General features: G+C 48.0%; 2 protein-coding genes across 3 annotated transcripts in view; one reads left to right on the forward strand and one right to left on the reverse strand.

The window, feature by feature from the left end:
- Window positions 1-1813: 1813 nt before the first annotated feature.
- Window positions 1814-10511, forward strand: ENDOD1 (endonuclease domain containing 1). The gene is made up of 2 exons (XM_065729991.1): window positions 1814-2143; window positions 7460-10511. Exons 1-2 carry the CDS (start codon window positions 1820-1822, stop codon window positions 8591-8593), a joined length of 1458 nt encoding a protein of 485 aa, XP_065586063.1. The 5' UTR covers window positions 1814-1819; the 3' UTR covers window positions 8594-10511.
- Window positions 10512-20204: 9693 nt separating this feature from the next.
- The window catches only part of SESN3 (sestrin 3), a 37668-nt gene continuing 34210 nt past the window's right edge, over window positions 20205-23662 (reverse strand). Inside the window, exons 9-11 of one of the 2 annotated variants that reach the window (XM_065730008.1) lie at window positions 23250-23394; window positions 22274-22397; window positions 20205-22013 (exon numbers count right to left, since the gene is read on the reverse strand). In XM_065730008.1, the coding sequence (XP_065586080.1) occupies window positions 22311-22397; window positions 23250-23394 (232 nt within the window). In that variant the 3' untranslated portion in view covers window positions 20205-22013; window positions 22274-22310. Of the gene's footprint in view, window positions 22398-23249; window positions 23395-23662 lie in introns of both variants that reach the window. The other variant, XM_065730007.1, reaches the window with a different exon arrangement.

Genomic DNA, 23662 nt, shown 5'->3' on the forward strand with positions numbered 1-23662 from the left:
ATCTTCCATGGTCTCTCTCTTCTCCATCACTTCAAGCACAACTGCTTGCCTTCAGTGACAGCCTCACTGGGTTTACTGCAGTATCATCCCTTGGTCCATGTTGGCATCCATATCAATAGTCAGCATCGAAAAGGAGATCCTGAGCACTCTTCAGACTATCTAGTGAGTTTTACATGCTGGTACATGCAGCAAAAAATAGGCAGGCGTAGGCCAGCCTGGAAAGAAAGAAAGTTTCCCAAAAGCAGCTAAGAGGCCTTTGAGGCTGGGAAGAGTGCTGATACATCACAGTGAGGCCGAGGCGCCCCTGGAGGCAGGAGGCCCATGTTTCCTGGTGGAAGGATCCCCCTGCTCAGCATGCTGGCTGTCAGGTCCATTTGAGACACCCCAAGCTGCCCTCACACAAGACTGGAACCATGCCCAGCTTGGGATAATACAGATCAGTCAGAGTGGGATGTTCAGAAGCACTGCATTGCCTTACTTTCCCTGTAGGACATGGTTCAAAGCATGGGGAAAATATTTCCTTCTGTTCCCAGATAATTGCAAGCCAGGGATCAGATAAACACCAAACAGCTCAGGTTTAGCTTCAGCTCTCCATTTCCCAGTAGCTTTTATTTTACATCCAGGAAAATGAAATGTTGAGCCTGCCTTGTGGAGCTGCTCTGGCTGGGCCGTGCCTCTGTTTCCATTCCCATCATCTTTCTGCACATGACTAATTCTTTCTGCGAGGGCCAAGTGACCAGGCCTGGAAACCAAACAAGCCCCTTGCTGCATTTCCTGCCGTTCCCCAGCCTGTCCAGCTTGCCGCTGTCTCTCCAAGCTGATAACATCACATGAAAAGGCACTGACGTATTTCTTTGCAATGCTGCTTCAAGAAGTCATCCCCGAGTGCAGAAATGAGAGTCTTAGAGCGTGGGCTATTTTTAGCACTTTTCCAGGCTCCTTCCCTGACCTTGGGCGGGCTCCTCGGCAGCCCTCCATCCCACGGCGTTGCTCGCAGTACAAGCTTTGTGTGTCATATAGCCTCTCTTACAGAGCAGCTGAGAATTGGTGGCACTTGGGGACTCCTGCTTGGACATGGCAGGAGCAATGTGACAGCTTTGTGTGACAGAGTCCTTTATGGCACCTTGGCTTTTTTATTGGCAGCATATCTGATCGAATCCAACTTCCAGCATGAGGAACTGCAGATTTTCTCGATCCTGTAGTCTCTCCACCCCGCTGCTGTGAAAGCATTAACTTTCCCAGTTACCACAGTACTTCTTTGCCCCTTTTACCCAGAAGTAGCTGCTGTAGGTTTGCGGGCAGGTCATAAACTCGAGGAGTGGTTTCATTCTTTCTGTTATTTTCTTTTTGCCAGCTCTGCGTTCGGCCAAGCAGGGGCACGGTGCTGGCAGCGGTGGCGGACACCCCACAAAGTGGCACAGCGTGATCCTTGCACATCCTGCCGCCTCTCTCCTTCCTCCCCTCTCCCTTCCTTCCTCTCCCTCGGCCAGCCCGGTGCCTGCAGACAGCAGCTCATCCCTTCTTCTGGGCGGCGAACCTGACTTTGCGGCATCCCCCCCGGCAGCCCCGGGAAGAGTTCTGTCTGCGTCAGCCAAAATTCCTCGCGGGGACTGTGCTGCAATGCAGACACCACACCCCGCCGCTGCGTACGGCACCGCCGAGGGTTTCCCTCCTCCTCCTCCTCCTCCTCCTCCTCCCGGTTAGCCGCGATCGCTTCGCGTTGCCCGGCGTTCCCTCCTCGGGGCCGCGGTGACCGCCGCGCGGGGACGTCCGCCCGCCGCCTTTCTCCTCCGTGCCTGCTCCTCCTGCTCCAGCGCGGATGGACGGCCCGAGGCAGCGGACCGTGAAGATGTCAGTGCTGGGGTTTTTGCTCTGCGTGTCTCTTTACCCGAGCTTCTCCCACGGCAGAGTCGTCGGCAAGGACGAAGCTGGCTTTGCCGAGTGTAACTCATTTTTCCCCGGCCGTGCCCCGCCGGAAGGATTCACCGAGCCTTTCCACGTGAAAATCTGTCAGCGGTACAAGGGGGAGCCGCGCTTTGCAACCCTCTACAGCACCAGGGACAAAATCCCTCTTTATTCCGCTTTCAAGTACGCGGGGGCAGCCCGAAGCGGCGCGGCGGAGAGCTGGCTGCTGGAGCCGCAGGTAGGTCCGGCGGAGAGCCGCTCTCACCCGCAGGCTCTCGCGACACCCCCCCCCCCACCCCCCGGGCAGATGCCCAGCTTGGGATTTTTCTGCGCTTGAGAGTGATGAGACAGATAAGAGTCGTCCGTTCAGCCGCACCGCGCGGGGACGGAGCCGGGTCCCGCAGCCAGGTGTGCGGGGAGAGCTGCGGCTTCGGGGTGCTGGGCTGCCCGGGAGCTCGCACCTCCTCGGGGTGCCAACGCAAAGCCCCCCCCGTGTCACCCCAGCTCCCGCTGTCAGCACCACGGGGCTGCGAGGCTGAGGTGAGGCCTCCCAGCAGCGGCTTCCCTCCTTGCCCAGCCTTCGTGCTTCGGTCGCCCCGTGCTCACCCTGCTCCTGAGCCCCAGGCTTTGTATTTCCTGCCTCAGAAATCTGCTCAGCCCCAGAAGCCATCGAGTTGCGGTGGCCTCCCACCTGCGTAGCCCTTGGGATGCGGTGGGTCTGTTTCTGGGTGACGCCAGATGGTGACAGCATCAAATAGCTGAGAGCTTTGAGGACTTCTTTTCTACTGTCACTACTGCTAAACAGGGATAAATCTTAGAATCGCTTGAGTTGGAAAGGACCCCTGAAGACCATCGAGTCCAACTCCCCTGCAAGGAACAGGGACACCTACAGCTAGACCAGGGTGCTCAGGAAAAAAAATAATCCACTGGAATCATTTGCTTCCTTCTCTACTCCTTTGCCTGTTGTTTTCTGAGCAATTTGTTTTCCTGTTTTCTTCTTTTTCAACTACAAAGCATCCCGACTGACATCGTGATGTACATTTGAAGAGATTTCCACATGCAGCCAGGCCTGACGCCTGGTCAAGATGCAGAGCATTACTGAGGACCAGCTCCAGGCAAAATAAGCCTCACAAGGGAGAGAAGGCTCCAGGGAGATGTGGAGAGAAGGCTCCAGGGAGATGTCCTTGTGGCCTTCCAGGACTTGAAGGGAGTTTACAAGCAGGAGGGAGACCAACATTTTGTACAGTCTAACAGCGACAGGACAAGTGGGATTGGCCTTAAGCTAAAAGAGAGGAAATTTAAGTTAGATGTTGGAAAGAATTTCTTACTCAGAGGGCAGTGAGGCCCTGGCACAGCTGCCCAGAGCTGTGGTGCCCCATCTCCGCAGATGCTCAAGGCCAGGTTGGATGGGCCCTGGGCAGCCTGAGCTGCTGTGAGGCAACCAGCCCATGGCAGAGGGTTGGAACTGGGTGGGCTTTAAGAGTCCTTCCAACCCATTCTATGATTCTATGAAAGTGAAAGGCTTCCTAAACAAGATGCGCTCTTGTACCACAGTGCATACAAGAAGAGGTCCCAGCATGGCCACCTTGGATGAGGCTGTGCTGGTGATGGGGATATCACTGATCCCCACATCTGAAAGACACCTGTGCCACAGCAGGTGTTATTATGGAAAAAACGGAGACAGAGGTTGTCTCCCTCCTGCTTATCCTACCCCCAACTCAAGGTTTTGATGCAGGATAGGATGTAGTAGAGAACTTGGCCATTGCTCACTCAATGCTGAAGCTGTTATGGGGCTGCGGAGCCCCCAGTACAGACTGGTGGGGTGAAGGCTGGAGCAAGGCTGTCAGTGGTGGAGCAGGGCACCTGTGTTCTTTCTGTCTCAGAAGGATCATGCCTTGGGAGGGCAGCCAGGCTGCAGTCCAGACTGATGCAGGAGGAGAAAGTAGAGAATAGATTTCTCATCTATTACTCGTATTCCTTGTGCAGGGGCTAAGTCAAATGGTGAAGGAAGGTCTTTACAACACCTGCTCTGCAGCGAGGCCCTAAGGATTCCACTGGCTGACACTGAGATAGCCAGGCACAAACAGGCTGAACTGCACAGTGGTATGTGCTTTTTTATGTGTGCTTGCACACTGGCACGGAGATAGAGCAAACAGGAGGAAATTGCTGTAAAAATTCTCTCTGCACTCTGATGAGTGACTCAAGGCTGTCACATGGTGTTGTTGTTACTTTGGTAATAGATCAGGATATAAGTTGTGAGGGCTCTGCCTCATGCCCTGTATGCCTACCTCCTCAGGAATGTGTGTAGCAGAAACAAATGCCAAATGTAGCACTGAGGCAGTCACTGGGTGAGAAATAAGAGGAATGTCAGGACCACCCACAGCTGATTGGCAGCTGGAAAAAGTGAACTAATCTAGCAACCTGGACTGCTAAAAAATGAGAGAGCAGGAATGGTAGGAGGATTATCAGGAGGCTGATGGGACGCCTTGAGGCTTGGGTCCCCAGACCTGCTGTTGCTGGCTTCTTTTAGGACAGGTGGCAATAGGTGTGCCCGAGAAGGTTCAGGCTGGATATTAGGAACAATTTCTTCTCAAAAAGAGCAGCGAGGCACTGGCACAGCTGCCCAGGGAGGTGGTGCAGTCACCGTCCCTGGAGTTGTTCTTCAGCTGTGGAGATGTGTCACTGAGGGACGTGGTGTGTGGGCATGGTGGGGTGGGCTGATGGTTGGACCAGGTGAGCTTAGGGATCTTTTCCAACCTAAATGATTCTTCGGTTTAATAGCAAGGCCCGTCAGTCTGAAATTTCACCTATAGTTTGGTCTGAATCTTGGCTTGAGAGAAATGGAGAACACTGGAGGTGCTTATTGTCTTCTAACCCAGGGCAGGCTGGGTAAATGTCCTGGTGTATTCATCTGGCTGGTGACTTCCATCAGACAGAGGAAGAAGTGAGGATTTGTAACGCTCAGCCACATGTCTGAGCTGCTCTTCTCGTCAGCCTTGTAGAAAAAACATGCTTCTGGAGCCACTTGAGAGCTTCCCACTTGAGAGGCCGTGAGAGAGCATGATGATCACTCCCTTCTGTAGAATGGCAACCCCCACTTTGTGAAGCACATATAATATTGGTATGTGCTTGGGCTCTAATCCAAACAGATGTTTGGATGCATAGTTAAATCCTCACAGGATCAAGTTGTTTACCTGTCTGCTTGGGCCTTGCCCCAAGCTATTGCAGGGTATTGTGGCAGGTGAATTCATGCTTGGCCCACGGATGCAGATGTGCTCTTGTTGCAACACAAACCAAAGGCTCTGGGAATCAGAAGCAGATTGCATGCAGGTTAGATGCAGTGCTAGAGACAGCTTGCCTTTGGAGCTGGATTACAGGAAGCATGAAATGCTCAGTAATACATGAGTTATTACAGACCATGATATGGGTTATTATAAGCACTTACTGATGTCAGAGTCTTACGCATGCACAGCACACAGCCACATTTTTTATGTTCTTTCTTAATTGCATCCAAACAATCCCAGTGGTATGTACAAAACCCTGGAGCTGAACAACTAAGCAAGCACATATTTGCTTGATAGGCACCTCCAGGTATGCATGCATCAGCTCATAACCACAGAAATTCAAGTCTATGCCCATGCAGCTGGGGAATCTCTGCAAGGAAACAGCTGTGCAGTCTCAGGTCTTTGAAGTACAGTACCTCAGTCTGCCCCCAACATTTCTTTTATTCTGTCAAGGATGCTGTAGGCACCTGAGCGGGAAAGGGACTGCAGTGCTGCAATGGGAGTAAGAAAGAATGAGGATCTCTGGAAGGATATCAGGCTCAGAGGGGGGCACAGCATCCTTGTGTCACAAAAACAGGGAAATCAGAGCAGATGGGATGGGACTGAGAGTTTGTGCAGTGCAGTGCAGCAGAAGAGCTGTCCAGCTGCAGCCCATGGGCTCCAGAGCGAGTTTGGGGTGCTTGAGCGAGGGGTGCAGCATGAGGCAGAAGAAATACAGAAGCTTTTTTTCCTTTTTTAAGTACTACCTTTAGAGAAAAAAGCTGAGACTTGTGCATCAGCACGTAGGAATTCTTCCAGTCCCGATGCAATAAGCCTTCAAGACGAAGCAAGATCCCTCCTAGCAGGCAGCCGGGGGTAGTGCAGCCCTCGGAAATGAATCGTGTTGGCACTGCTTCCAGCCCTGCTGCAGTGGATGCCCTGAGGCCTGGCAGCAGGGGCTTGGCTGCTGCAAGAAGCAAACACACCTCAGTTTGTGCAGAGAGGATGATGATAGCTGCATGCACGGAGGACAGAGCGTAGAGGAGGGGATGAAGGGAGCTGCAGCTCTGAGAGGGGTTTCAAGGGTATAGATGGTGGCCATGTGTGCATTCAAACTCTAGGAGAGCCCAGGCATCAGGAAGGGTGACTGGGGTGTGATTTAAGGCAGAATATGAAGTGTCTGCTGTGTGCATCTCCAAAACATGTATTATACAGTGCAGTAAACAGCCTAGAGGCCAGGAGTGAGAGAGCAGATGTAATGGGGTCAGTATAGTGCTGGGATGAGAAACAGAGATTGCAGGAGGCAGTGACTGCCAGAGGCTGCCTGCCACCACAGAGCTCCTACCAACACGCTAACCTTCTAATTTGTGGAAGAAAATGGCAATCTGGCACACCCCCCTGGGGAGGCTGCAGTGTCAAGAGGAGTGTTTAAAGAGCAGGGAGAGCTGCAGCCACCAGAGAAATCCCTGAACACACCATGGTGCCCCAGTGCTCCTGCTCCCACTGTTTATGAGTTCCTTGCATAGCTCTGTGCAAGGTGCAGGGAGGGGTTGTTAGTGCCTCTGGCTCCATGCAGTGGCAAGGGCAGCCACATGCTCACAGCACAGATTCCTTCGAGGACCTGTGGTGACAAAGCCTCTTCACCCACTGGACGCTGAGAGGTCATTAAAGATCAGATTCAGACAGTTAATGACAAGCCCTGAGCTCAATGTCATGACTGTGTTAAAGGCAGTGAAATTCAGGTCAACTGCCCCGGTGTCCAACTTACTCAAATAGTGGAGACAGGTAAATGCCTTCTCTAGGCATCCTACATATCATGCCTTTCATTCTTCATTGCTTGAATTTGATTAAAGATGAGACAGCAGATGCTTACAAAAATTGGAAGTACCTTCACTGTAGGAGGTGAGAACGTAGGCCTAAATCATTCCTTCTATTAAAAATCCCTTCTAAGGTTTCCCCTTATCAATACAAAACATCCCTTCTGGAAAATGAACACCAGTTTGAGGCTTGGTGGAGGGTGAGCAGCTGGAAGCTGCGCTGTGCTGCAGGCCAGACTGGAGAGCTGCAACAGCACTGGCAGACTAAGCTGACACGTTTAGCAGGGCAGCAAAGGCAGTGCACACCCCTCTGAAACCACTGCCACAAGGACAGTAAGGAAGGAGTGCAGGATGTGATCCATGGCACGGCATGTAGTAGCAATCCTCATGGAAAATGCATTTCAAAGCCTATTTTACACATTGCTTTGTAGGAAGGTGAAGTGTATGCACTAACTCTTCTCTTTGCTATTTCAGATAGATGATCCAGAGAACGAGCAGCACGAGATGGTGCTTGAAGCCGATGCTGTTGGCACTTTGGCCAACCTTGGTGCAAATCAAGCTCTGACATCAGACTACGTGGGCTCTGGTTACGAGCGAGGGCTGCTGAACCCTAGCTCTCTCAACAAGGAAGACTTCCAAATGGCCACCTACACACTGACAAATGCTGTCCCTCTGCGTCCCTCTCTAAGCAAAACTTGGCACAGTGATGTTGGGAGGGTGGTGGAACAAGCTCTGGTCCCTCATTGTTCCAAGAAAGACCAGCTGTATCTCCTCGCAGGAGCAATTCCTTCCAGTGTCCAAGTTAAAGGCAAGGTGTCAGTGCCTGAAAGCCTCTGGCTGGCAGCGTGCTGTGATGCTCCAGAGGGATGGTCTCTAGGAGTGGTGAAAAAAGGCAACGATGAAAGCAGTTTGACAGACCTCACAGTGGGAGAGCTGGAGAAGCAACTCCTAGGAGGGCTTGACTTGTTCAAGGGCAGCTGTGGAGAAGACAACAAAGGCAATGAGAAAATGGAAGCAGTACTGCAAGCTGTTAGCCAGATCCGATCTGGAGAGCAGGTAGGAACAAATGACAACCAGGAGGCCACAGACAGTGGCTTGGTGAGAAAAGTGGTTGGCATAATTGCTACCCCTTTCATCAAACTTCTGGAACTCCTCATCTACCTGCTTGTGGAGCTGGTGAAATTCACATTTTATTTTCTGTGGCTTGTTATCAAGCGGATTGGCAATACAGTTCTGGGTGGAGTCTACAGCCTGTGGAACGGGACGGTGTCCTACCTTAAAGCCATCAGCATGGTGCTCATCAGCATCCCCTATGATGTGGGGAGGGTCATCACCAACATCTTCTTGGGCTTCCTGGGAATTATTCGAGATGTGTCAGTCATCACCTACAGGATTCTACGCATCCCCGTGGGGTTTGTCTTTCACCTCGCTTCTTTCCCTTACTACTCCATCTGTGCCATTCCTTCTGTCGTCAAAGACATGGCCACTGGGATTGGTGGCACATTCTCGCTGGCCATTGATGCCACAGCCTCCATCCTGCATGGCTTTTATTACGTGGCTAGTCACATAGCCAAGCGGTTTGTCCCTAAGGGCTCCTCTGGTGACTGATAGGGACGGAGATCAAGGCTGCAAAGACAAAAAGTGAAAGAGGAGTGGGGCAATGCTTTAAGATACGTGGCCAAACGCTGTTGATTTTGTTCTGGTATTTATTGTGACATTAATAATACAGGGAGTAACAGGGAGGGCTGAGGTAACTTCACGAGGGGACATCACCATTGCAACTCAAGCTCTGTCTGTTTCAAAGTATTTGGATTTTATTGGTGCAGGTCACAAACCTCCTGTGAATTGCAGACATCCAGCTGCTCCCTCTGGGAGATGCTCTCTAAATGTGGTACAAGGTTGTGTCTTTCCCACTGAGACAACACTGAGAGCTGTGTGCTGGCAGTGACCTGTGCAGAAGCACATCCCTCATGGAGTGGAGGTGGTGGTCTGCGGATGGACTTCAGTTTCCAAAATAGAAAAGGTGGGGAGGGTGCAAGGGTTAGGGGCAAGATGGGGAGCGGGGAGGGAACGGGTCCAAGTCCTGCTGCTGGTTGCACTGCTGACTGCACTGGAGTCCCGCCAGCTGAGCCTGGGAAAGAATTTGGCTTGGGTGTGTTTCATAGCTCAGGACCAGCTGCCAGCTCCTTCTCTTCACCATACCAAGCTCACTTTCCCTGAACTATTCCCTGGTGACCAATCAAGATCTCAACCCCAAATTCCTTGCCCAGGCTGGTGTGCTCCAAAGCCCAGTAGGGTCACGTGGGGGATGCTTTTGGCCTCAAATCAGCCCATGTGTCAGTGAGCAGCCTGCCCTGCCTTCCAAGCAGGCAGTTCACCCAACTCACAGCTGATCCTTTGTGCTAGAGATCTCTGCTGGATTGTGCCCAGGCTGGGGATGTGTATTGTCCTGGTTATCCTTCTTAGGCATATTGTGAAAGTGCAGCTCAAGGGGAGAAAATGATGCTTTGTGTGCACTCCTGGAGAACTGGTCTGGGTTGGTGGCAGCGCTGACATACTTATAAGAGAGATGGGGGAACAGATGACAGTGGAAGAGTAAGGGAGCACTGGGGGTAATTTTGCTGCTATTACAGATTTTATGTTTTAATAGGCTTTGCCTGGAGAACAGGTGGAGGTGAGGGAGGCCTGGGGCACAGTATGCATTCAGCTATGTAAATCTCTGTCCAGTGACTCATTTATGAGCAGTGTTCATATCAGAAGGGCACCGATCCTCTCTTCTGCACTCCCTGTTCTCAGTGCTTCTGTTTCTTCAGCCCTTGTTCCCATGGATGTGAGCCAGGAGCACCCCCAGCCGGGACACTGGAGCTGGGTGTGCATGGAGGAGACTTTGTGGGGACAAGAGAAGAGGTTTAATCATGCAAAATCAGCAACATTTGACCAATCCCTCCTTTGTGCTGAAGCTGTCAGTGCAGCAGTGGGCCTCCCTTCAGGAGGCACACGTGGTGGCACTGGTGTCCAAATGCAGCTCCAGCTGCCCCACACATGCCTTTCTCGTGCCTTACGCATGGCCTTATCTCTGACCTGCTCTCATATCCCAGTGCACGGGGAGCTGCTCACCACACATCCATCACCATTGTCACCTAGGGAGGCTGAGGCCAGCCCACGGGCACGTCCCTGTGCTGCAGCCCTGATTGCAGAGCAGCCAGTTCTCTCTGCTCAGGAGACTGCAGCACTGTAGGACTTGGGCAGACGTGGAGCCGTACTGTTAAAGTTGTCTGAACACGCTCAGATTCCAACATGAAGAACCCTGACCAGCACAGGTCATTTTTCTTCTCTGCTGCATGTCTGAGCAGGCAGTGGGAAATCTGCCTGAAACACACAGTAATTGTTACAGAACAAGCAACATCCTGCTGCAGAGTATTGTTTCAGATTGTTCTTATCTGGGCATGATTTATGGCTTGTGAGATTTACTCTGTCCTTGGAAATGTATGGCTTTAACAAAATAAAAGTTAACTTTTGCAAAGAGGGATAGCTATCACATTTCTGTCTCTACTGCAAACAAGATAACACAGCCCAGAGAGCTCTGGCTAATCGAAAAAGTAACAGCAGCATAGTTGTTCCTTTTCATGGTTTGACATCTGATATTAATGGCCCTTTTGTGCTTTTAAAACACCTTTGCATTATCAAAGCACATTAAAAGAGTTAATTCATTAAGCTACAGAAGTAAGAGCTCGGGATGCGAGCAATGTGTGTAGCTCTGCGTGTGCCCAAAGAGTCCCCTGCCCAGACAGGCTGCTCTGCAGTAACGGAATGGAGCAGGAGGGGAAGTTTCCATGTGTGTAAGCAGGGGCTCAGGGCCTCCTGCTCTGCTGGGGTGGGATCCCTCTGCCCAGGGTGGATGGGTCTTAGGACAGGAGGAAAGCCTGGGGCCAGTCTCAGCAGGTTGCTCTGTGTCTCTCCTTGCGCCTCGGGAGAGGTCTGCATGCCTTTGGGATCTGCAGCTCAGTGTCAGCCCTGAGCCACCGATGGACAAAGGGAGAAGAGCTGGCCTTCCTTATCTTTATCATGCTAAGTGTGGGCTCAGAGTCACTCACAGGACAGGGAAGGCAATGTGAATTGAACTTGCCTCAACAGCTTGCCCTGCCCTCTACTGCAGGAGCTTCTGTGCACTGCCAGGTGACCTTTATCTTCACTCTGGGCTGAGCCCAGAGAAACAAGCCATGCACCTAACAACCACATCAACCCTAGCAGCACAACCCACAGAGCCCAGCCCTATGTCGGGTCCTCTGGGCCCCACCTCTGCTGCCATCGTGTGCTTTGGAGCTCCGTCCTCAGCTTGGTACCTCTCACAGTAGGCAGCTGCTGCAGTCTGGAGGGGAATCGAGCCCTATTTGTTCACAGGTTATCTCTTCAGCTTAGGCATTGCTAGCAAATGAAAAAGGCACTGGAAAGTATGTACGAGTGTAACTTGCTTGGCCAGAAAGGATCTCCTGGGAGTACGAAGTGCAAGGCGTGTCTGCGGTGTGCATCTCAGCGAGACTGCGATACCACACACTCAGCATGGAGCAATTCCTCGTGGCTGTGCAGTTCTGGGCTTGCTTCGATTTGCTGAATGTGCCTAACACCAGGTAACATCTGCCATTGATTTCAGCAGAGCTGGTGTTTTCAGCCAAGCAGAAAGGCCCGCGGACTTCCCAGCAGCGGTAGTGTTACAGCTGGTTGGAACATCTCCAAGGCAATTTATTGTCAGAAAGGGTTGATTTATCAAACAGGACTTTTTCTTTCTTTCATTCTTTCTTTTTTTTTTTTTTTTTTTAGTTGTTGTTCTCATCTTGATTTGCCATTTTTAGTGGAAAAGTCTTCTTGGGTCCAGGCTGGAAGAAGGCCCAGAAACATCCAAGCAGAGCATCCATGCTCTGGATTTGCACTTTCCTGCCTAAAGCCAAGCCTGGCATGTGAATGTGGCTGTCTCCATCCCAGAGGGGCACCCACTTTGCCTCATTTTCTTCCATTTTCAGGATCCTGTTTCCTTTTCGTATGTATTGAAACTATGAAATTAAATCATTTTCCTGAGAGGCAGAAGCTGTGTTCCACCCTGCTCTGGTGAATAAAGCCCAGCCCAGCATTTCTGCAGAGCCAGGTGGGCAGGGAGATGCCAGCAGGTAAGGAAGGAGCAGTGGGAGTTCTCTGATGGGGGAAGGATGGCAGGTGGGTGGGATCCTTCAAAACAAGTGGTCGGAGCTCAACAATGAGATTTAATGGCAAAGAAGTGGTCTCTGCTTGGTCCTGATGCCAACAAGCCATGGAGCTGAGCTGAGTAGCCATGGAGGGATGACATGAGAGGCTGGAGAAGCCAACGCTATCTGGATTTATGTCACTTAAGTGCGGGCATTTAGAGTCTCTTAACCTGCACAGTTCTATTCTATGTATCAGTGATCCATTCATTGATCTGTGATCCACAGGGATGAGTTATCCAGGCTTTGCGCTGGATGCTTCAGCTAGGTGCCCAAAGCTGGGGTCACTGAAGCCTAGTTTGGGGATGGCAGGTGATGGGACTTGTCCCACCCATTGAAACCTTCCAGATGCCCGTTGGCTTAGGTCCCCCAAGGTGATTGTGCAGGAGAGATGGTCCCTTCCACGTGGGCAGGACAGATGCAGTAACCAACACCTCTGAGTGCTGCTGGAATCCCTCAGGGCTCACGGCCCCATCTGGGTGGTGCTGTGCATTTGTGTGTGGTCCTGATGCAATGGATGGGATGAACCATTGAGTGCACCTCAAACCCTGCACGTTGGCCAGTCTTGCACGCAGTGCTCCCGTTCTACCAAGAACCAGACCCAGAGTGTTCTGAACTCACATTTGTGGGGTGGCCAAACACATCCTGCAACTGTAAGGAGCTGGTGGGGTGGGGAGCTCTGGTGTAAGCAGTCAACTTTGCATTCCTGTAGATAACCTATACTTGCAAAAAAAAAAACCCAAAAAACCACCACCAACAAAAAAATACACGACACTTCTCTCTGCAGAATTAAGGTGAGTTGTTTCACGCTGCCTTTGGAAGAGCCTGAGACCACGGACTGTGCTGGCTGCAGAACAATTTTGGGTGGCAACAATTTTTTTCCAGGTGTCAGAGAACTGTAGGCAATCTCAGAAGCTCATCATCCCACCAGGGGGACAATTCAGATAACTGCATCACCGAGGGCTGGGGAAGTGGTACAAGGAGCAATGGAGGCAAATTCACCTCCGTGTCTTTTAATGCTATGGGTCATCCCCCAAACAAAATGAGAAATAGGATTTTGTGGAGTGGGATGTACCAGAGAACCTGGTACCTCATCTGATCTTTTCAATGTCACTGTGCTGTGCTGCAGGTGTGAGCAGGAGTTTATTTTTCTGTGAGATGAACACTGCAACCCAACTGCTCAGGTAGGAAAAGAAAGAGGACTTCCCCTCTGGAAAAGCAGTTTTATGTGGGTCAGGAATGTTCAGGTTTTGTTTAAAAGTCCTGATGAAAGCCACAGAACAAAAAGCACACATGGGTAGTTTAAGTTAAGCAGCAAATACAAATCCAGTGATTTTATTTTCAATGTTGAAGAACATACAAAAAACTCTTATGTTGTTGTTGTTTTTGCCTCGGGGTCAGCCCAGATTAATCTCTCTGGGTATGTGTCACCCATGTGGGGCTGCCCACCTCGCTCCAGCCCTTGTCCCTTCCTAGATCCTGCTAGGCATCACACAGGAGCTGCCTATAGGGGATACTGAAATCACCTCACATCTGCCCAGAGTGGCACATGAGCATTCAACAAGGAGAAGTGCAGAAACCAGCACCTGGAGAGCAACAAGCACCAGGACATAGGGGGGGGGAAACAGACCCAGATGGCAATCAGTTTTGAAGAAATAAGCCTGGGGGTCCTGGTGGGTACAAAGTTGTACAAGAGTCAGCAATGTGCCCTTACTGCTGAGAAAGCTAATAGTGTTCTTGGCTGCATCAGGCAAAGCATCACCATCAGGTCAAGACTTCTGTCCATGACCATGTCATGGCAGCTTTTGAACATCATAAAGAGGAGACTCCACAGGCTGTGGGCAGCCTGTGCCGAAGCTCCATCACCCGCACAGCACAGAAGCGCTTCCTGAGGGTCAGAAGGAACTGCCTGTGCTCCTGTTTGTGCCCAAGTGAAGCCAAAGTGTTGTGTTTGAAAGCACGGCTTCTCTGGCAATCTAAAGAACAGAGACTGAGAAGTACAAGAAAGCCCAAACCCATCCCATATGCCCTGCAACACAGTCCCAGGGCTTCTTGCAGGAAGAGCAGCCTGGCATCCTTCTTGGGCATGACACAACCTCCATCAGATTGAGATGTCCATGGGATCGTGATGTCCACAGCCCCAACCACAATCACTGACAGCTCATACAGAGAAGACATGACCTTCAGCAACAGCAATATATTTTTCAGGACCTGTGTTTGCAGTGCAGACCTGAACTAAAGACTGGGACAAGTACATAGAAGGGAATAACATTTCCAGGACAGGAGCTCTTCCCAAAACACACCGTGTTCTGCTGCACCCACACAGACCTGAGCACCCAGTAAATAATGCACTGAAGAAGAGGCAGGTTTTATCAGTTTTATTTAACCAATGAAATTCCTACTGATAACAATGAAAGTAATTTCAGCAAGTATAAATGCAATACAGTTTTAAACAAACCCCATTGTTCCGTACCTATAAATAGATTTTTCAAAACCTCATAAAAAGTGCAGATTTATGAATTGCTGTTAAAATGTTAATACATGATTCCTTTGTTTAAAAATGCATTTTTGTCTCTTAACTCACAAAAAAAAAAAGAAAAAAAGAAAGAAAGAAAGAAAGAAAACGTTCCTTCTGCATCTGTTCAGATAAATTCAAGTTGGGTAACTTAAAAACTAAAAAAAAAGTCACACACACACACACAAAAAACAAACCCATCCCACTAGGTCAGTCTGTCCTCTGCAACAAAAAGGAAAAAAAAAAGAAAAAAATACCAATCAGCAAGAACAGAAAAAAAAAAAACCAAAAACAATGGTAAAAGCTGCTGTGGACACCCACAGTTCACTCCTAGCAGCTGCCATGGCAGGCAAACCTCCGGCACAGCACTGACCCTGCGAGCTCTGCCCAGAGCTGAGGGCAGGCAGTGGTCCCAGGGACACCCTGTGCCACCCGTCACCCAGCAGTGCCACAGGGGACGTGGTGGGACGGAGCAGCAGGATCAGAGCTTTGTCTTTCCTCCTCTGTCCCCAAACAGGACAGAGCTGGCAGCAGCTGTGGGACGAGCTGCTCCCTCTCCAGCTGCAGTGGGCAGGGAGCTGCCAGCATGGCACACAACTGGCAGGATGCTCAGAGCCAGCCTGCCCCTGTAGAACCACCTGAACAGGGAGCAGCTCCTGCCCTTGGCGAGCCAGCCTTGCAGCCATCAAACCAGAGGCCAATGTGTGTACTGCACAGAGGCCTGGGAGCTCCTCTCCCCTTCCTGGCTCGGCGGGTTGGCCAGGCACTGGGCCACCTGCCTGCCTGCCTGCCTGGCCCTGCTCGCCTGCAAGGCTCCCGCAGCACTCGGCTTGCTCTGTGTGCACCTTGAGCAGAGGGAATCGAGCTGCCTGCTGAGGAGAGGAGGACTGAGCCTTGCAGCAATGCGCTGCCACCTCAGCACTGCCAGAGCTCCTCGCGCGTCGACAGTGGTATTCCATCTACAGCAGGGTCTGTTTAGCAAGAGCAGTTTAAAGTGGCTATGTTTATCAAGTTTGCTACCTTATGAATTAAAACAAAAACAAAAAACAAAAACAAAACCAAACATAAAATGAAACCCCCCAACAACTATAAATACAAAGACTCTCACTCACCAGACGCTCGCAGCCGGTGTGAATCATAAACCGCATCAATATTCTGTTAAAAAGCTTATTCTACTTAAAACTATACATAGTACAAGAGATTGAAAAGTGGCAGTGGTGTACGGCCGCACTGCCCGCCCAGTGGCCCACAGTCAGGTGCTTCATAGAAATCAAGGAGTTACAGTAACAAAGCACGGGACTGCAGAGCCCATCACAGCTTCTGATTACACTGCATACAAAGTACCAAGGGAAACACAAAAAAGAACTGGTGTTAATACTGATGAATTAAAGAGTAACTATAAAGATCAAAACAGACGTTCACAGCATGCTACATATATTGCTCACAAACTTTCTTTTTTCTTAAAAAAAAAACCCCAAAAAACAACAACAAAAAAGAGGCTAATACAAAACAAGAAGTTGGCAGTCTGATTTTCAGTTATGTCAGATAGAAAGATAAAGCATATACATTCATTATATAGCTCTCCAGCAAAAGGAGAAAGGGTAAAACTGAGAGATTTCAAGTTTACAAAATTCCTATATTTTTAAGCTACCGTTTATATCCAGTTCCGGTCAACAGCTGTGAAATATTGGTGCCTGTGCCTCCTCACGGAGTCCAAGGGATGCAGCCTAATCCTTTTGGTTCCCCTGTGGGAACATCTTTTTGCCCTGGATGCTGGAGCATCTCACAGAACAGAACTGTAGGATGGCTCAGGTTGGAGGGGACCATAAAGCCCACCCAGTTCTGATCCCTCCGCCACGGGCAGGATTGCCAACCGCCAGATCAAGCTGCCCAGGATCTCATCCAATGTGGCCTTGAATGCCTCCAGGGATGGGGCAGCTCTGGGGCCTCCACCTGGCAATCCTGGCCCCGCTCACCTGGCAATGGATGGGGAGGGAAGAGGAAAGGAAGGCTGGTTTGCATCTGGTGGCATGGCATAAGCGTGGAGTGGTGGATGAGGAGCATGCTTTATGCAGCCACATGAGGAAGGTTCCCTTCCCCTCTCCATCCACGGAGTAAGAAAAGGGAAAAGCTTTCCAGAGCAGCTTGGGGTTTCACCTTTGAGGAAATCTTGGAAGAAGGTATTTCCTACTGCCTCCTCTACACATGGACATACACGAGAACCTTCTAGACACATCAGCGAAGCTTCTCCAACTGACCACAGTGTCAGTGTCCTCTTATACCATGTGCATCCCCTCCATAAAGCCTGTTGTCTTCTGTTTCTGACTCCTACAGCAAGAGATCCTGCCCACACAGTATATTCATTGGCAACTTAAATATGGGCTCTACCTACTGTCAAGAACAAGGTCAGAATTTGGACTCCAATCTTCCATGAGCTCTGATCAACACGCTCATGTGTCTACATCTCAAGTAACTAAGTTTGTAATTGGAGTTATCCCTCGAAAAAATGAAAAACCCAAATCCATTTGTTCTGAAGGCCATCTGTCTGACTACAGGGAGCACAAAGGGCAGCTCGAGAGGGCCCTGGTGGTGCCTGTGCTACTCCCACCCGCTCTGTTCATGAGCAACCCAAAATTCCCATGACAACTCCCTGTCAGAAGCCTGCCCGGCTCAAAGGCTCAAACAGGCAAGTTTTGCCAATGAAAGCATTCTGTCACTGGATCCATTGGATTATTCCTCTAATCCCACAGATGGAACATGATGCAATATTAGCAGAAGCTACTTAAATGTTTTAAGCAAGTACTAAGCGTCACACTTTTCACTAGATTTACATTTCCTGCCCAGAAATAACCCGATCCTGGAATTAAGTGATTCTGAACAGGAGAAAGGTCCTCTGAACTCAGCAATGAATGGTAATGTAAGAACTCTATGTTGTTTTACAGTTTCACAAGGTTATGGCTGCAAGACTGCTGGGGGCTGCGAGCTGGGCCAATGGGAGGTGTGTAAGGCAGGGTGGTGAGCAGCAGGATTATACAGCTGCAAGAGAGATCTGACGTACACTGGGGGAGAAGCTGCATGATGGTATGGCAAGAAAACTTGCTCTAAGAGATAAATCAACATTGTTCAAGATGCACCTCAAGTTTCCTTGTATTACTGTGCTATGCACTGGGTGATTTCCATCTCTCACCACTGAGATCCATGCAGCAGGTATGAAAAGTCAAATTAATTTTTAACTGCAGATAAAAAGCTCCATTTAAAATTTCCAAAGGTGAAAAAAAAACGGTGGGTGCATCCCTTTAGACCACCACACTATGCTGGCAACGTAAGGGAGAATAAATCCAAAGCTCAGATGGGGAAAACTGACTTTTCTGTCCAGCTCTTGGAATGACAGTTAATGGCAAACTGATTCTAACAGTTACTGTATTCAGATCCGTACTGGAAAAGTTCCTTTACTATGAATCCAACCCCACCCCCATTTCATGCAACATCATCCCTTACTTAGGGGATCCGAATGCCTAAGGAATCTGAAAAAGAAGATTTGGAATATATTCAATCTGGCTGAAACCCTCAAGTCTTGGCACAAGCTATCCATTTGCTAATGGCAGCTGATCTTTTCTGCAAGCAGAGGTGAAATAATCCAGCTCTTTGAAAAGGGAATCCAAACTCTGGAATATGAGCCTGAAATGCATGTCGATGTCCATGGAAAACACCCATGCATGAGAAACAAAAACCTGTTTTGCTAGAGCAGCAGCTTACAGTTTAACTTAGTTTGGAAAGATTTCTCTATTTCAAGCCTCCCCAAAAACCCATTCTGTTAACAATTGCTGCAGCTCACATGGATCTGCTTCATATTATTCCCTTAATCTCTATGGAAACTGCTTGTATTCTATTGAACTGGGGTGATAAAGTATCTCAAAAATCTGACTCAGAGATGCAAGTGGGCACCTTGCAGAATTTTGCCGAGTGCTGAGTTGCTGAAATTCCCACTGCAATTCTAGCAGCTCTTCCCCAGTGCCATGAGAGCATCTCTCAGCACTGCTCCGAACAAAACTGCTACTGGACAATCTGGTGCTTTGACCTTCTGCACTCAAGCAAGAGAGAAGCAGAATGTGTCCTTTTGTGTTCTGCTCTTACCTGTTCTAAATTTGTACTGAGGCCTACTTTTATAGTTGTTTATAATCATGGATCTTCCTGTGCTTTAAGGATTTTTCTCATACAGGGGAAGAGCTGATGTGGCAGTTCACTAGTACTTAAAGTTGAAAGTACATCCTCTTCATTTTAACGAAGGCTCCAGGACTCTGAACCACTAAAAATAAATCTACCTACAGCTTACCAGAATTTTCACAGGCTGCCTCGACACTGCTTTCAAGAGCTATCTCCCAAATTCTGCCTCAGTTTAAAATGGTTTCTGCTCCAGCAGGATGACACTCCTGTGATGTTCAGCTGCGGGCAGAGTATTCTGGGAAATGCAAACGTGTCCTCCAATTATTATCTTTTCCACTTCTCTTCATGACCAAGGAAAAAAGGAACAATTTCAGTGATAACGCACTCTGTCGATCAGAACACACATTTTACAGTCATTCTGCAATGATAAGAAGCTGTCCCTGCTCAAAAGCTCTATTCCCTACTTACATTCCCTACGCTAGCTAGTTAATTTATACCTAACAAGCTTTCTCTTCACAGACAGGAGACTGTACACTTTATGTTGGTCACAGCTGGGATTGTGTGGACTACCATTAATGCTGGTAAATATCAGCTCCAATAAAGGAACACAGATGGAGAGTATCTACACTTCCAACAATTACTGTACTCTTCAGAGTAATATTAATGATCAAAGCGCAAAGATTCACATTCATGAGTGCTTTAAAGATGCAAAAAATCCAAGAACACTTGCACGTGAAAATTTGGCACAGCGTGAGCCTAAAGCATGCAGGAAGCACATGGCAGAACTGTACGACTTTAAAGAGCAATTCTGAACAATCACCTATTGAAAATCACAAATTTGAGTATAAAATCTAGGCTATGAACTGCTACGCTGTAAATGCAATACTCTGGAAAAAGAAACGCCTCATGGAAAACATGTTCAGAAGCTTCAAGTTTGCTTTTAATATTAAAAAAAAAAAGGAATAGCAAAGTACTTGATATTTTCTACAGTGGAATGTCTTGCAGGCCATACGTGACTTGATATGGCACTTAAAAAAAAAAGATTTACTACACATTTAATGGAGTTATCCATATACGGTTTCCATATTTCAGATCTGCTCATGTACTTTGCTCAGAAGGCATCTGAGTTGGCAAGCATATTTCATAATGAAAGAAGTAAAGGCACTCATGTTTCCGAACACAAAACCCAACCTACTCTAAGAGTTCGCCTTTCTGAAGGGAAACTAAGTGGTCATATTCCTTACCCAAACGTAGTTTCACCTCCTTTCCAGAGCTCAGCTGTGCTTGACTTTTCAAAGCAAAGGAATTTAAAGTAGCACTGTACAGTTCTCATCCCTTGAACATAAAAAGCCGAAGTGTTGTACGAAAAGTGCTCTCAGAAGAGCTGCTCTATTCACAAAAGCCTTTCCGTGCGGCCACTACAGTGACAGCAGGTAGGAACAAGAATGAGAACAACTTGGAAAGTTAATCTACGTTCACACATCCTCGTGTCCTACCACTTGTGAGAAATCTTTGCAGTCAGCCATAAAAAATAAACACATCTGAAATGTATCCAGCACTCTCCCTACAAGAGACTCTGATGCTGTCTGTCAGTTCTCTAAATAGCCAACATTACATTTCCAAATAAAAAAATGACTGATTTCTTCCTCGAAAGCTCTCCACATGGCGCCTGCAGTCTGAAAGTGCAGCAAGGTGCACAATCATTCGGCCTTCCCACCTGGAGCACATGGACAGAATGGAAAAACCCACACGCCAAACCCAGAACGCATCGGGAAGCAGGAAGAAAAGCGGCTTCAGAAGCACGCTGCTCCATGGTTTTCTTTTCCCACGCAAAAGAAGGACTGGACTGGTAATTTCCAGAACTATTCCGTAATCACCAACAGATAAAAATCCTGTATTATCTCCTAAAATACCGTGGGATATTAGAAGTAAACCTAGCCAGTTAGTTGTGTGTGTATGCAATGGAAAGAAAGGTCACTCTCCTCAAAGTACTACGGAAAGTCCAACCAAGAGACAAAAGTTTAAGCAGTGACAACTTACATCCTACTGGGTAAGCTTAAGCATCTCTTTAGGCACTTCACTGGTTCGTTAAATGCAATACAAAATAAAGCTATAAATATCAGCATTTTGTGCTCTTAAAATTAGTCAAAAGCAAAGAAAACAGCACAAAAGTGTGACATTTTTGGCAGCTTATTTCTTCCCTTCCCCAATATTACCAGTTGTCTAATACTTTCCTTTGGGGATGCTTTGGCATCTCAGTATCGGGTTGTCTTAAGCCACAAAAGCTAAAACAGAACTGCTAGGCCTTAGACAATAAAGAAATTTGGTTTTAAAATTTCTTTATGGCTATAGAAGAAGGACACTTTAGCAGTGACATGATAGGGAAAAAAGCTTGCTTTTTTTTTAATATTGCACTTTTCTTTTGTTCTCCCACACTAATGCATAGAAACTTCTTAAGCTTCAAAGATTACAATTTCATGCTATGAAGAAGTTATGGGAAATAAATTCCTATACATCCAATATGACAGAACAGAAAGGCTAGCCTTCCTTCACTTTCCTTACTTAAAACATTGAGAAAGAAGAGAGTGCAAAAACCCCACAACCCTATTTTTGGTCAGCCTGTGTATCAGCTTTATAGATGCCAACTCAGCAAACTGCAACATGTGATGAGCATGAACATTGGAAACTGGGGGTGGCTGTCAGTAAAACAAGATTACACATGATTCAAACACAGTCAGTGTAGCTGAAATGGCAAATTGTGAGGGCTCTCCTCTTGGGAAGAGGCACGACAAAGCAAATGACTTTTGCGCTTCAGTAGCATGCTGTAGAATTTGTCACGATTAATTTCACATTAAAGTGTGGTCAAGGTTTGCATCCACATTTCACATCACCTTCAATTGCTGTAGTAAGACAGTGACTGGCAGGCAGTCTCCAGGAGACACAGAAGAATCCAGTGGGCAATTCAATGCAATACAGCACGTGCATCTCTGTCAGAGTTATGACCTGGTGTTACGCTCTCGGAACCGATCTTCTGCTGGACTCCATTAATCTGAAAAATGATTGCTTGGAAAAGAAGTCTCTAAGCACTTCACTCCCGTGCTTAAAGAACAAAGCGCTAGAATTGAATATAATAAAAAGAGTTTTAGGATTCTGACCACCGTGCAGGAATCCAACTGGAAACAATGCAGAGTAGTGCTCCTCAGTGTTACTTTTGTTATCATTAGTAATGTTAAGCATCAAGAAAATAAAACACGTCATTGCACATTACAGCCGTCAAGAAACACGGCTAAACTTTGACACTAGAGAATCGAATAACCTGATGCTACATCACAAACAGCTTCTGGTGTGTATCTATTTCAAAAGGTCTTTACATACTCAGTAAAAATTCCTTTACTCCCTCCCAGTGAATGCCTCAGGTTAGGTGACGAGTTATGGCACGAAGGGCGTACAGAAGTTCTGCTTGCATACGAGCTTCCATTAGAAGTAGATTGACGTGAACCTGTCAGAAATTCAATGAGACGTTTAGTTCACCCCTGAATGCAGTCTCATTTATTTATGCTGGCATCTGGAACCTCTACTGAAGTATCATGTCAAGAAATGAGGTCCTTTCTCCCTGTACCTGCTGCAAGATGCCAAGTTCCTTTTGGGACAGTGTGCTAGGAACTAGCTTCACCTGCCTTAAGGGATCTTCCATCTGAAAAGTCCCAACAAAACCACTTCAGTACCCCAACGGTGTAGTTCTTCACAAATCACACTGTCTTTGGTTTACTACCTCTTACAACCACTATTTAAGAGCACAGAGTAAGGAACAGTTTATACACCGGACAGGATAGCAGGCATGCAAGCACTGAACGTGTCAGGAAGTATTTAACTTAGATATCTGAAGGCACGTTGACATTTTTATTGATGAAAAGCACTGTGAAGATTATATTTATATGAAATAAACTCTTTTTTGATCCACAGATCCAAAGTATTGGCATGGCTGACTGCATCTGCATTCCCATGTTTATCCACTTAGATGGTTGGTCAATTTCATGCAGAAGTCACTCAAAGTAAAAACAAACAAACAAACAAACAAAATCAATACTTCCAGCACACTAACAAGTACTTTGCATGACTGATATTTAACATCCAGCGAATTAATCTCATTTGCTTTTCCCCTGTTACAAACAGTTAGCTTGGGAAATACAGCCATTTCTAGGAGTCAGAGAATGACAGAAAGGTTTGGGTTGGAAGGGACCTTTAGGATCATCTAGTTCCAACTCTGTGCTATAGGCAAGGAGTCGGCATAGCTTCATTTATAAACAGCACGTGGGTCTCTGTGCAGGCAGCCTGGCTGTGCAATACGTACCTTCTCCGAGTGCTTGAACTGACGCCAGTAGCTATCGTACATGCGCTTGGTAGTTCTCTCTGGGTAGCAGGTCACTGTCTTTATGTAAACCTTCAGGCTGCGTTCAAGTAGCTGATTAACTTCTCCATAATCATAGTCATCATACCTACGTAACAAAGGCAGGCATGCTGTTGGACAGCAATTTTTAAAAGCGCCGTCTTTTGCAGCATTAACTTCTGATCTTTTGCAGCAGTAAGCTCTTACACTTAGGAATTCAAACACTTGTTATGTATCCTAGAATAAATTCTGCTAACAGAGGAAAGGCTCACTACTGGGATGCTGAATTTTCTGACCGGAGAATACAGGCTGGTTTCATAGCTGACACTGCTGTAACAACTTCCAACCCGATTTATAATCATTTATACAACTCATAA

The sequence above is a fragment of the Cyrtonyx montezumae genome, unplaced genomic scaffold (genome assembly GCF_038088225.1).
Source record: "Cyrtonyx montezumae isolate F1298 unplaced genomic scaffold, pur_monq_1.0 scaffold_12, whole genome shotgun sequence".
In the NCBI taxonomy this organism is placed as follows: Eukaryota; Metazoa; Chordata; class Aves; order Galliformes; family Odontophoridae; genus Cyrtonyx; species Cyrtonyx montezumae.

Coding starts and splice junctions, on each gene's coding strand:
- ENDOD1 (XM_065729991.1), top strand. CDS start 1,820: ATGGACGGCCCGAGGCAGCGGACCGTGAAGATGTCAGTGCTGGGGTTT. Junction 2,144..7,459: donor GCTGGCTGCTGGAGCCGCAG/GTAGGTCCGGCG, acceptor TTGCTATTTCAG/ATAGATGATCCAGAGAACGA.